The following is an 11,947-nucleotide window of genomic DNA, read 5'->3' as shown; positions in this document are numbered from 1 at the left end:
ATATAAAAGTATTTATATAGATTTAACTATATGAACCGGTTATCTGGCTACCATAGAACGTGCTTTGCTTAGTTTGGAATCAGATAACCGAGTGTGAGTCCTGGTGATCCCTAAAATAGGTAATACCTATTCATTATGAATATTATTTTAAAGAGCGTTTACGAAGATAGCCAAGTCAAAAAATCTCGAAAATTCAAGTGACATCATTTATTTTTGGTATGGCAAACTCAAAATATATCTGTCACATCTTCGGGTCGGATGATTTAGGGATTTTATAGTTTTTACTTCTCGTAAACGTATAATATATTAAAATGGCTAAGAAAACCTACGACTTATTGTTCAAATTACTTCTCATTGGTGACTCCGGTGTAGGGAAGACTTGCATATTGTTTAGATTTTCAGATAATCACTTTACAACGACGTTTATATCTACAATCGGTATGGACCACCTTTGTATATGTGATTTTATATCATCGAAACGAATCTTTCGTGGAACAAAGTTGTGCATCATTCATATATTACTCATCTATTAACATGGTGCATCGGTGAACTAATCAAACCATAATACACGACACTTATCTGATATTTTTGTATGTATTTGTTGCTCGTAGGTATCGACTTTAAAATAAAGACGGTGGAGCTTCGAGGCAAAAAAATCAAACTACAAATCTGGGACACGGCGGGACAGGAGAGATTCCACACTATCACCACGTCGTACTACCGTGGTGCGATGGGGATCATGTTGGTATACGATATAACAAACGAAAAAACATTTGATGATATTGTCAAATGGTTACGAAATATAGACGAGGTAAGTGCTGATCCTCGCTGAACCCTCGACGCGTGTACGAGAAACACTACAGCTTGTATAAGTTGCACTTTACCTCCCAGTGTTGTTGTACATCACATACATTGTTTTAAACTTCCTGTTTGCCATCTTTAGTGCCTACAGTTTACTTTTCCTTTGTGAGCAGCATTCAATGCTAACTTTGTACAATACGAATTTTGATCTATAGGCCTTAAGATATGTATTGTACAATAAAGTTATCTACCTACATGTAATTGCTGCAGTGTGCACACCTTATTAATCACAAGTTATCATAATCCTAAGATAACCAAAACACCAAATCACATAAACCTTCTTATTTTCTAAAATAGATTTAAGTCACATAACACATTTATTTTGTAATCTGGATTATGTCATGGGATGTATTTTACCCTGAGGAATCTCTCCATTCAATACATGAAGGAAGTTACATGACAATGTGTCATATATTTATGCATTACCAAGTTCCCAGTTAAATGTAGAATTTATGTTATTGTTTCCTTATTACATTAATAAGTATATTAATTTCAGCATGCCAATGAAGATGTGGAGAAGATGATTCTAGGCAACAAGTGTGACATGGAGGAGAAGAGAGTTGTGAGCAAGGAGCGTGGAGAAGCAGTGAGTTGACTTCACATTTAAGTGTACACTCTTTTACCAGCACCACTAGTGCAGAGGTCTGCATCGCTGACAGTGTGCTCTGTGTAGTGTGTGGCACACACCTACTCACACAGTTATATCTGTGAAGAACTACTGCTTCTTATTATTTAGTAGATGAATAAATATAATAAGTAGCACAAGTTCATTGTGTTGGGAATAATTTTAAGATAGCTTGTGTTGTGGTATCTAGTCTCAAATGTATGTAGGAGTTGCACTCAATGTAGCATCACTTGTACTCAACTGCACATTGTTTGAGAACAACCTTGCTCTCTCTATTAATCAATTGAATGTAACAATATAACAGACTCTTGGCTGACTTCACTTTCAACTAACTGCAAAATATTTTGTTGCACACTATTATTACACATTCTTTTATTTATTAATGCCTGCCATACATATTTTGTACCACTTTCACCATCAGCATACTTTAAAGCTTGGATATGCATTGCCTCAGAGTTACAATCATAAATTGCAATATGACTTGTATAAAAAAGAACCTGTACATGAGTGGGTATTCAGTTATTTGCCCAATATAACATAGTTGTGTTAATGTTAGTGAAACCCGCATCAATTAGCGTTCGTCCAGCACTAATGTGCGTTGAACGCGAAGCGTTCGTCGCGCCGCGCCGCCGCCGCGTCGTGCTCGTGACTCATGCACGGATAAATGAGACTGTTATTTGTGGCGACTCAAGATGCCACTATTGTTATGGATGTTTGTTCATTATGGAAATTTTATTAGTTAGGTTTATGTATTTATAATTGTTGTTATGATTTAACTTTATCTGTACTTACGAACGGTACATAATATAACCACGCCAAAAGCTCCTTTGTACACAAATCATAGTAGATATGTTACTGTAAAAGCCCGAACGGTGGTAAATCCTAAGATTTTCCGGTATAACCTAAGATTTACCAACTCGCAATGGTAAAAGTCCGAACAAATCTTTTATTTCGAACTTTTACCTATATTCACTTGATGATATCGAGATGTCGCCGGAGCCCCGCTTCGCGGGGCTCCTCCTTCTGGGTGGTTAAAAAAAAATAACCACGAAGGCTAAGGTGGGAGCTTCGCTTCGCTCGCTCCCACCTTAGCCTTCTAACCTAACCTATCCATGTCGCTATGCCCAAAACTCCTTCTTTATAACTATGTCACAGTATATAATTATACCGTGAAATAGTTATAAACATAGTTATGAAGGAGGATTTTTTTATATATCGTAACATAGTTTTTAAACTCTGGCTTGTTCGGACTATACCATTGAGAGTTGGTAAATCTTAGGTTTTACCGGAAAATCTTAGGATTTACCACAGTTCGGGCTTTTGGGCTGAAATAGAAAGAACTTATCAGGTATAGGTAGCAGATACATCATAACAAGTAGAAGAAAATACGACGTGTAGTATCTACATCATACCTAGCATATAATGCTGGATATATACCTAGGTGATTAAAATGTATCTCTCGTGTGCGGGCAGATAGCGCGCGAGCACTGCATCCGCTTCATGGAGACGTCGGCCAAGGCGAACATCAACATCGACCGCGCGTTCTCGGAGCTGGCCGAGGCCATCCTCGACAAGACGTCGGGGCGCGAGGCCGACGCCGACCACGCGCGCATCGCCGTGGAGCGCCGCCCGTCGCGCGCGCCGCCCACGCGCGCCTGCTGCACGTAAGCGCCGCCGCCCCCGCCCCGCACCCCCGCCCGCCCGCGCCCGTCACACGTCTCGTCGTCGTTTAGTAAACACGCTAGAGTCTCCCTGTACGAAGTCCCGCGCGTGGAGCGTGGCGGGCGGGGGCGTGCGGCGTGCAGCGGTGCTGGAGCGCGGTGGAGCGCGGAGGAGCGCCCGCGACGACAGAGAACTACGCGATACGTTTCATCGACACGTCGCCGCTCCCGGTCTCGTCGTGACTTTTAGGACGATATATTGAAAACGCATCGCAATCTATTGAGGCTGTCGCTCGTCACGTTTTCGGTGTATCGTCTGTGGAGTGATCACATTCTACATAGCATCTTTTTATCGTTAGCTTTTAAATTTTGAATCATGGGTATTTACAGGTACCGCTTTTATGTTGTATACTAGGACTACAGTGGAGGTGCGAGTTCCGTCGTCACCCGTCAAATGTCTAGTCGCATAATAATCTGGGTGCAATCTGGAAATCTTTGAAAATAAGCAGGAACCGATCCGATAGGTACATGTTCAAATGTAACTTTATATAATTCGTGTCTCAAACGGTTGTATCGCGTGATCGGTTATATTATAATTTCTCGCCAGGAAATGTTATTTTTTTATCTTTAGCTTGTAAAGTCTCGCAATGTCAGATAATAGAGGAGCAATCGTTCGACCACATCTCACTCTACGGTTGAATAGATTGTTATCATAATGTACTGCAACGCACACATCTGTAAGCTTTTCTATAATAAAGCTGGAATACGTAAGCACGTTTTGCGTATCGTTGTCCTCGCAATAATTTTGTGCAATACACAGATCGCTTGTATTTTTTTGGAGATTAATGAAGTAATTCGATAGTTGTTATTGTTCACGTCACCATGTGTTGTGTTGGTCACGTCGGCTAGTCACGGCTCGACACCGCTCACCACAGACACCGCACACCTCACTCACTCATCACACGTCGAGTGGTCAAGTGTTCATGTTGTTAGTGCGAACAACATGTCCCGCATGTTCATCATATTTTGTTTAGCAAACGCATTTTTTTCTATGAATTTAAGAGAAAATATCACGTTTATGGTAGTGTTGTGTTATTCGGAGTCGCCACGTTACGTCTTTATAGTTTATATGATTGCAGAGACTTATGTACACGCTTGTTGCATGTTTACTTAATGATCGTCGTAGTAGCCGTGGCGTTCAGCTAACTGAGCTAGTCGGTGCGGTCCCTCGTAGCTGGCGGCATGAGTCGTCGCATTTACTAGAGCCGGTGTGTTGTCGTAGAGTGGCGCAGAGAGACGCTGGATGGTCGACGGTCGAAGTCGCCGCGGTCGTGCTGCACACGCGGTGGCACGGCTGTGCGCGGCCTATAGTTAATTATTTAAGTAATTATACTCTATAGTTATGTACGTTGATGAAATAAATAAAATACTATTTTATCGTACGGTGTATGTGTCTTGTCGGTTTTTACCTGCTTTTATAAATAAACATCAGCAATGTATATTATGTTCATATTAAATTACTTATGGTAATTGGAGTTTTATTTAATTCTTTATGTGTATGTTCATATATTTTTTATTTCCCTAAGCTGTCACATTGTGTGGTCTCCTCCAAGAACATCCACTGGTCTCAGTCATTGGCTGTCTCACGCCAATCCTCCAGATAGGTGTCCAAGTGATTGCACCAACATTTTCATGGCCTACCTCAACGACACGAGCCCCCAGGCGTTCTTTCGGTCATGAGTTTTGCCCACCTATCTGGATACAGCCTAATGACCTCATTAGGATGTATCCTCCGCAAACCAACTTTGCCTTGCAGCTTCAGTTATAGGCATAATGCTTAATTATATCCGTTATTAGATAGTTCCATTTGTAGTTTGACTGGGCTAAATCATTTACAGGATATTTAAGTATTTTCTGATGCCCAATAATACAAATGTTTAGAAGAAACTTTACTTTACTAAGTAACTTGTGATGCAGGTAACTTACGTAGATGTTGATCATATCATAATTAGATGAAATAAATAAAAAAAAACTATAATTATCAGTAATGGTTTTTACGTAAACAAAACTAGGATTTTGTTGTTGGATATTAGAAGTAGCAACTACGACGGCCCTTTTAAAATTCATAAACAAGTTTAACTTCTACTCGAAGATACGCATATGACCGAAAACAATTTTATTTGTAAATAAAAGTCCAAAGTATATTGAAACAACAGTTGTGTCGTCAACCCTGGCGCGTTATCAGCGGGGTCGCGCCGGAGTCAGGAGGGCAGGCAGCGCGGACAGACTCAGCGCGTCGATAACACCGCGCCACCGACACTCACACGAGCGACCGCCATCAGACAACATGAACCTCCTCTGTGTTGTGTTGCTCTTGTTTTGTTTTCAACATGCCTACCTTAGTGAGCGTAAGTAGACATTTTAAATAATATGCCTCGAGTTTTTAATAACTAGAAACCTGGATACCTTTTAATGAAAGTGACAGGTCGCGCCACGAGTAAACGTTAGACTGCGACTATTAGTACATTTTATTATTATGGTCTAACAGATTTATTATATGGTCTAATATATTCTATTATGTTTGCTCGATTAAAATAGCGTAGACATGTATAAGGTTATGAATATGAGTTTTATTAATTTACGGTGTAATCTATACTAATATTATAAAGCTGAAGAGTTTGTTTGTTTGTTTGTTTGAACGCGCTAATCTCAGGAACTACTGGTCCGATTTGAAAAATTCTTTCAGTGTTAGATAGTCCATTTATCGAGGAAGGTTATAGGCTATATATCATCACGCTACTACCAATAGGAGCAGAGAACCAGTGAATAATGTTACAAAAACGGGAAAAAAATTGACCCATCCTCTCTTACCTATGTGACGCAAGCGAAGTTGCGCGGGTCAGCTAGTTTGTAATAAAATACAGCAGGTAAGTAATGTCATGGTCCCTTGAACTACTATAAGCTTAAATTGTGTAAGTAGCGTCGACACCGTGCGTGATGGAGCTGGAGTGCGCGGAGTGCGTGCCGGACAACATGCCGCTCGTGACGTCACACCGCGCCGCCAACGGCTCGCTGCGCGCGGCGCCGGGCGACGAGCTGGTGCTGCAGTGCGGCGGCGGCAAGTTCCTGGCCTACCCGCTGCTGGACACGCTGCGCGCCGTGTGCGAGGCGGGCCAGTACCGCGTGCGCCACGACGACCGCCTGCGCCACCTGCTCGACCTCGGCTGCCAGGAGAGCATCTTCGAAGATGTGCTGCATCAGGTGCGTTCAACATGCGTGTCTTGAGGGACTTAATAATAAAGTAATCACCCTAAGTGCATACCTGTTGAGTTCTAAATACCTGGACCTATAATATGTTAATGTACGTTTTCGTAGGTCGAAAGTTGTGGGCAGCCGCTTCAAGGACGGGCGTATCAGATACACGAGACGAGCTCTCGTCACGCGGTGCGGCACCTGGCCACGGCGTGCTTCGACGAGGACCGCGCCGTGGCCGCCAGCCTGCGCATGAGCAACGCGCCGCGCAATCAGCTGTCCCTGCCCGCACACGCTGACGTCAGCGCGCCGCTCAGCATCCTCGGCAACTTCAACCACATGTTTGACGCCAAGACGCGCCACGACGCCGAGAAACTGTACTCCGATGACGTCCGCATGAACAAGAGACTCCACGAATTATTCAAACATGAACATTTTTCCTTCGCCGATCAAACTCTCACCTCCGCTAAACTGTTGAGCGCTCACTACTTTGAAGACCAGAACATGAGAGTGACGGACTTCGTGTCCAACAGAGTGGCGGTGTGGAAGAGCGTCGCCAAGGGGAACCTGCACCACATGCATCATGACATCGCCAAGTTCTTGAAAATGACACGTCCCCACACAGAGATTGACGTATACACCGGCACACACGGTGTCGTCTCGCTGCGTACCGGTCATTCTCGTACTGAAGTATATTTGAAAGCGGGAAAGAGGTTCCCGGTGCCCAAATATATCTGGAGTGTGGTGCACGCCAAGGCTGTGAACAGGGCCATCGCCATAGTAGTGCTGAACGAGCCGTACGTGGCTGTGAGTGAGATCAGGGACGCGGTGTTCTGTGAGAGCGCGTGTAGCAAAGTACCGTGGCTGCACGAGCTGCGGAGACAGCGCAACTACGAGGTGCCCGTGTATGGACTCACCTTCTGTTGCAGTCTGCACAACTTCACCAGCGTCGTCACGGAAATGCCTACTCACGTGAATGTACCGGCCGGCAATGAGGGCATGCTCACAGTAGCCTAGTACTCTAATCTAAATTAGTGGTCTTCATACCAATATTGTAAATACAAACAAGACACATTACAAGAACATTTTATTATAAAAGGTTATTATAATGTTTAATTTGATTCCACAAATCCTTAATCCTTCTCTGCTATCGCTGTTAGATGTCTATCGATCTCATTCTCGGCCAGTACCCTGAAACAGTAAAAGATCATAGTAAGAATAATTGAATAATAGGGTACTCATTGTGTATCACACTATGGACAGAGTATGATTGCTAAACCAACCGGAACTTAGGGTCATCCTTGGTGACAAGGCCGACCTCGATCTCTGAGGACTTGAAGTCGACGGAGAGCACCTGCGACAGACAGGAGATCGCGAGCTGCACCACCTCGTCGGCGGACAGGTCGGAGCGCTTCTTGAGCTTCTTCTCCAAATATGCGTTGGCGTCGGTGGCCTTAGCGCCCGCCGACACCGCCTTGTACGAACAGTAGTACCCCGATGGGTCTGTCTTGTACACACACGGACCTGTCTCGTCGTCGTATGCCACCAACATCATACCTGATACAAAATATACAGTTTTCTACATGTTCCTGTTAATTTGCAAATAAATAATATATTTTTCCAGTATTTTATCTAAATAATTTACAGCAGCTTTAAACTAATATTGAATTTGCTTGCTCTTGCAACTTGACTTAGAGAAATTAAAAAGTTAAGGTTGCCACTGGAAATTCCCTCACAAAACACTTAAATCATTACTTTGAAAACATAAGTATGCATCAGACAACTTACTACAGCCGAGTGGGCGCATCTCAGCGTTTTGAGTGTAGACCTGAGAGATGTCTGCGATGCGGCGGCACAGGATGTGCACAGGGATCTCACAACCGTACTTGTACTGCCAGTTGGCCGCCTCGTACCGTGCGCGCTGCACCTGTGACCTGCTGTCAGCTGCAATGCCACATGTTATATTTTATCAATGTCATATTATGGTGAGCTACTTATATATATATCATGTGCAACACATGGATGACAAAAGGCTGCCTAAGCAATATTCTACTCCGAACTTGCTCAAGGCAAACATAGACAGGCTGGGCAACACCTATGCTGTGGTGGACTACCATAAATATCAAAACGCACATTAACTATCTTTGCTCACTTATGATGTGTCAATATTGATGACATGTTAACTTGAAGTGCTTCTAAACCCAGAACAGGATGCAGGCAGTATGTTTATTATTATCTTAACAAGAACATAATCCCCTCAATCCTCTGTAACAAGCAACTCAAACATAGACTCACCAATCATGCCAGTCATTACACATCCTATGCGGTTGGTTAGTGGGAACAAGTGAGTGACAGACACTGGGTCCAGCAAACGGTCTGGCACCTTGCGTTGTGCCGCCACCACGGCAGCATCCGCACCGCGAAGCGCCACCGATGTCAAACCACCTTGGTTTATAGCTTTCAGGGCATATTCTGTAATAAGATGTTACAAGTATATTTAGAGACGATGCCTAATTCTTTAATACTCTTTAAATTTAATCATTCAGAGAAGGTATATTAAATAAAACTATACTTTACAGGCATGACGGACGTTTTTGATTATAACCCTTGTTCTACAATCAGGTTTCAATATTGCGAAACAATGAAGTAAAAGGCCTTATAAGCTCATAACCATCAATAATATTTGTGGAGTCTACGTATTAAAAGAAATAATACGCTGGCTTTCGGTTGTTGGTTACCGCTCGATGCAAGTCATTCTTAGCAAAAATTAAAAATATACAACTTACCAACTTGATATAACCTTCCCTCTGGTGAAAATATAGTAATATGTCTATCGAATCCAGCGCTACTTTCACGTGCCATTATTAATGAAATAAATTGAAATTTCTTAGATTCTTCGGTGGAATTCTTGGCTTTCTAGCTTCTTTGACAACTGCTCTGTTTATCACAGACAACATAAAACTTCAATTTTCAAAACTCATCAATGTGTTGTCATTGCCCGTAGAGAGATTTTATTTCAACCAATAGTAATCACTGTATGCAATGAACGGTTTAGCGCAGCCAATGATAATTAAGCAATCGTTTCCACTAGTCATTTTAGAATTTTGAAATGACTACACATTTCATTTTGACTTGAATTGTTAAAATCAGTTATTTTTGCCTTACATTACTGTACCTGTAAGTAAATTTTGCGTTTTGATTTTGAGAGATTTTGATTTATTTAGTGAAACCAGAAACGAAGCTACTTATTTTTGAAGTATTTTACTCTATGGTATCAACTCCTCCTTAGCTCAGACAGCCTCTTTTGACCCTTAATGTCTATGATCAGTTGTCAGTTGTTGTCAGTGAGGCTCGTGTGGAGGTTGTGTGATTTTAAATTTAATTTTGGTTTCGTTTCTAATATCGTTTGTTTTTTGCAATATAAATTTGAAATAAACCTTTCCGTAACCAACACATTTATAAAAAGTATACTTATTAATTTATTATCATTCAATAATCTCCGTTTTATTACAAAAATGATGCAAGAAACCGTTACAAACTCCAACGAAAGAAAATCGTTGTTTTCATCGTTCCTGGAGGTACTAGAGGCTCGAGAGAAGCAGGCACAGGCAGAGAGGCAGCTGCAAGAGGAGAAATACTTGAGGAGAACTCAAAGAATCTATGACTTTCATGGTAAATAAACCACGCCAATCTTCCCCCGACTTTACGGACAATAACTGCCTATTTTGAATTTATGATTTAATATTATCGTAATAATTTTCACATTTATCCCTCATTCAGTGACAGATTTAATATATTACATAATAATTAAGTACTGCATATTTCTTTTATATTTTTATTACGCATTGATTAATTATATATAAAATGTTAAAGGTTACACTACTAATATTTTTCAAACGTTAAAGTGTAAATTTGCGCATATACCATACATGAAATCACGCCCTTCTCCCATTGTGGCAGTCAGACCAAAGAACACCACTTAAATCCAAATGTATTAAAAGTTTAATATTTATTCGCACATACCCAACAGCTTCTTCTTATTGTTAAGCAAGAAAAATATTAGATTAGATTATTAAGTGAGTTTGTCAATTATTTTTATTTTATGCTTTCATTCTATTTCATTTTATCTAGCCCTCACCAGTGAGCCTGTGTTGTTGTTCTATGTGTATGGTTTAATTTTTGATATGTTAAGAGTTCTTCCTTTGAATATAATCTGTCACATCCATAAATGAGTTCAATTGTTTTGCTATAGATTTTTGGAATGAAGGGATTTGTTATATTTGGATTGTTTAATAGAATATAATATAACTACTTGGTATTATAGTCTGGAAGCTTTAGTGGAATTGTTAAGTATTTTTATAATTCTTTACATTGCTTAGTAGAGATTAGAGAGTTTTATTTATGATAACGTATTTTTGTCCACAATAATTAAATATGCACATTTTAAATTATAATATACTCATCATAAATTAAATCTAGGTATACTTGTGGTGTATAGGTAGGTCAGGAAGCTCACAATCCTAAATTCATTTGATGAAGTTTTCATCAAAGGCAGTAATGCATATAATGTTAAATGATAGTTTTGTTTAGTAAATTTGCATGCCTAATGGTAGAATATGGATGAAACTCTGTCACCTATGTATTCTCTATACCCATGATTGCAATATAAATTAATGTTTAAAGGCAGGGGTAGGTACGGGTACAAACAGGTAAATGTGTATGGTATGTTGTGGTGCAGAGCGTCAGCGGCGCGAGGCCGTGGAGCTGCGGCGCTGCCTGGACTACGTGTCGCAGCACGCGCACGTGCTGGAGAGCGTGCTGCGCGGCGCGGGCTCGGCGCCGGCGCCCGGCCACGACGCGCCGCTCAGCGCCACGCTCGTGCGCCAGGCCGCCGCGCTGCAGCGCTGCATGGCGCAGTGCGTGCTCAACGCCAGCCGCATCCGACACCTGCTCACCGCCACGCACCAGCCGCAGATGGACACCATGCTCGCCAAAATGGTCAGTCTTATATTCATAGTCCTCACCTAACGTGTCATGCTAATGTCTCGCCGAATCATATCTGTATGGATATCGACTCACCTTTATGGCAGGTCAATCATTACAGACTAACGTATTCATACGTTTGGTGACCATAAACTGCGGTCAGCAGACTGACAAGTTTAAAATCCTTTGTGAAAACACTGTCCTTTATCTGAGGAATTCCTCTGTTCTGTATGATGTTCGATACTTGTTGCTTATTCATACTCCCTTCCACCTGATCTAGCTAGATACCGTGCACGTTTTCACTAACAACACCTGTAGCTCGAACGATCTATACCAAAGTCGAAAACGATATAACGAGGCCAATTTCTCCGTAAATTGATATCACTGCAAGAGGAGACTAACAAATAAGAATAAAAAAGCAGCATCAAATAATGATAATTGTCGTCATCAGTCCGAAACATGCGTTATGTAAAAGCTGTAATGATTTAATTCATCACTGAGACTTGGCGCATGTGTGCCGGTCGTTAGTTGGCGGGTGCATACTCCGTTTTCGTCACGCTTAGGC

The 11,947-nt window shown here is 41.6% G+C and overlaps 4 protein-coding genes across 4 annotated transcripts in view; 3 read left to right on the top strand and 1 right to left on the bottom strand.

The window, feature by feature from the left end:
* The first annotated feature begins 230 nt into the window (after positions 1-230).
* On the top strand, positions 231-4,677 carry Rab10 (RAS oncogene family member Rab10). Its single transcript, XM_076123062.1, has 4 exons — positions 231-438; positions 612-811; positions 1,358-1,447; positions 2,960-4,677. Exons 1-4 carry the CDS (start codon positions 312-314, stop codon positions 3,152-3,154), a joined length of 612 nt encoding a protein of 203 aa, XP_075979177.1. The 5' UTR covers positions 231-311; the 3' UTR covers positions 3,155-4,677.
* Positions 4,678-5,324: 647 nt separating this feature from the next.
* Positions 5,325-7,502, top strand: LOC142978565 (uncharacterized). The gene is made up of 3 exons (XM_076123060.1): positions 5,325-5,555; positions 6,128-6,408; positions 6,523-7,502. The coding sequence occupies exons 1-3, from the start codon at positions 5,495-5,497 to the stop codon at positions 7,414-7,416; spliced, it is 1,236 nt and encodes a 411-aa protein (XP_075979175.1). The 5' UTR covers positions 5,325-5,494; the 3' UTR covers positions 7,417-7,502.
* LOC142978566 (proteasome subunit alpha type-6-like) lies at positions 7,474-9,356 on the bottom strand. The gene is made up of 5 exons (XM_076123061.1): positions 9,186-9,356; positions 8,695-8,871; positions 8,188-8,343; positions 7,683-7,956; positions 7,474-7,590 (listed from the first exon to the last, which is right to left on the bottom strand). The coding sequence occupies exons 1-5, from the start codon at positions 9,259-9,261 to the stop codon at positions 7,533-7,535; spliced, it is 741 nt and encodes a 246-aa protein (XP_075979176.1). The 5' UTR covers positions 9,262-9,356; the 3' UTR covers positions 7,474-7,532.
* Positions 9,357-9,728: 372 nt separating this feature from the next.
* The window catches only part of LOC142978483 (uncharacterized), a 27,544-nt gene continuing 25,325 nt past the window's right edge, over positions 9,729-11,947 (top strand). The window contains exons 1-2 of the mRNA XM_076122956.1: positions 9,729-10,071; positions 11,138-11,397. Of these exons, the coding sequence (XP_075979071.1) occupies positions 9,915-10,071; positions 11,138-11,397 (417 nt within the window). The 5' untranslated portion in view covers positions 9,729-9,914. The remainder of the gene's footprint in view (positions 10,072-11,137; positions 11,398-11,947) is intronic.

The sequence above is a fragment of the Anticarsia gemmatalis genome, chromosome 14 (genome assembly GCF_050436995.1).
Source record: "Anticarsia gemmatalis isolate Benzon Research Colony breed Stoneville strain chromosome 14, ilAntGemm2 primary, whole genome shotgun sequence".
In the NCBI taxonomy this organism is placed as follows: Eukaryota; Metazoa; Arthropoda; class Insecta; order Lepidoptera; family Erebidae; genus Anticarsia; species Anticarsia gemmatalis.
Note: the sequence above shows the minus strand (reverse complement) of the source record. Positions and strands in the feature narration are given on the sequence as shown.

Coding starts and splice junctions, on each gene's coding strand:
- LOC142978566 (XM_076123061.1), bottom strand. CDS start 9,261: ATGGCACGTGAAAGTAGCGCTGGATTCGATAGACATATTACTATATTT. Junction 8,872..9,185: donor GGGAAGGTTATATCAAGTTG/GTAAGTTGTATA, acceptor ATCTTATTACAG/AATATGCCCTGAAAGCTATA. Junction 7,591..7,682: donor AAGGATGACCCTAAGTTCCG/GTTGGTTTAGCA, acceptor TTACTGTTTCAG/GGTACTGGCCGAGAATGAGA.
- Rab10 (XM_076123062.1), top strand. CDS start 312: ATGGCTAAGAAAACCTACGACTTATTGTTCAAATTACTTCTCATTGGT. Junction 812..1,357: donor GGTTACGAAATATAGACGAG/GTAAGTGCTGAT, acceptor TATTAATTTCAG/CATGCCAATGAAGATGTGGA. Junction 1,448..2,959: donor GCAAGGAGCGTGGAGAAGCA/GTGAGTTGACTT, acceptor GTGTGCGGGCAG/ATAGCGCGCGAGCACTGCAT.
- LOC142978565 (XM_076123060.1), top strand. CDS start 5,495: ATGAACCTCCTCTGTGTTGTGTTGCTCTTGTTTTGTTTTCAACATGCC. Junction 5,556..6,127: donor ACATGCCTACCTTAGTGAGC/GTAAGTAGACAT, acceptor TTGTGTAAGTAG/CGTCGACACCGTGCGTGATG. Junction 6,409..6,522: donor TCGAAGATGTGCTGCATCAG/GTGCGTTCAACA, acceptor ACGTTTTCGTAG/GTCGAAAGTTGTGGGCAGCC.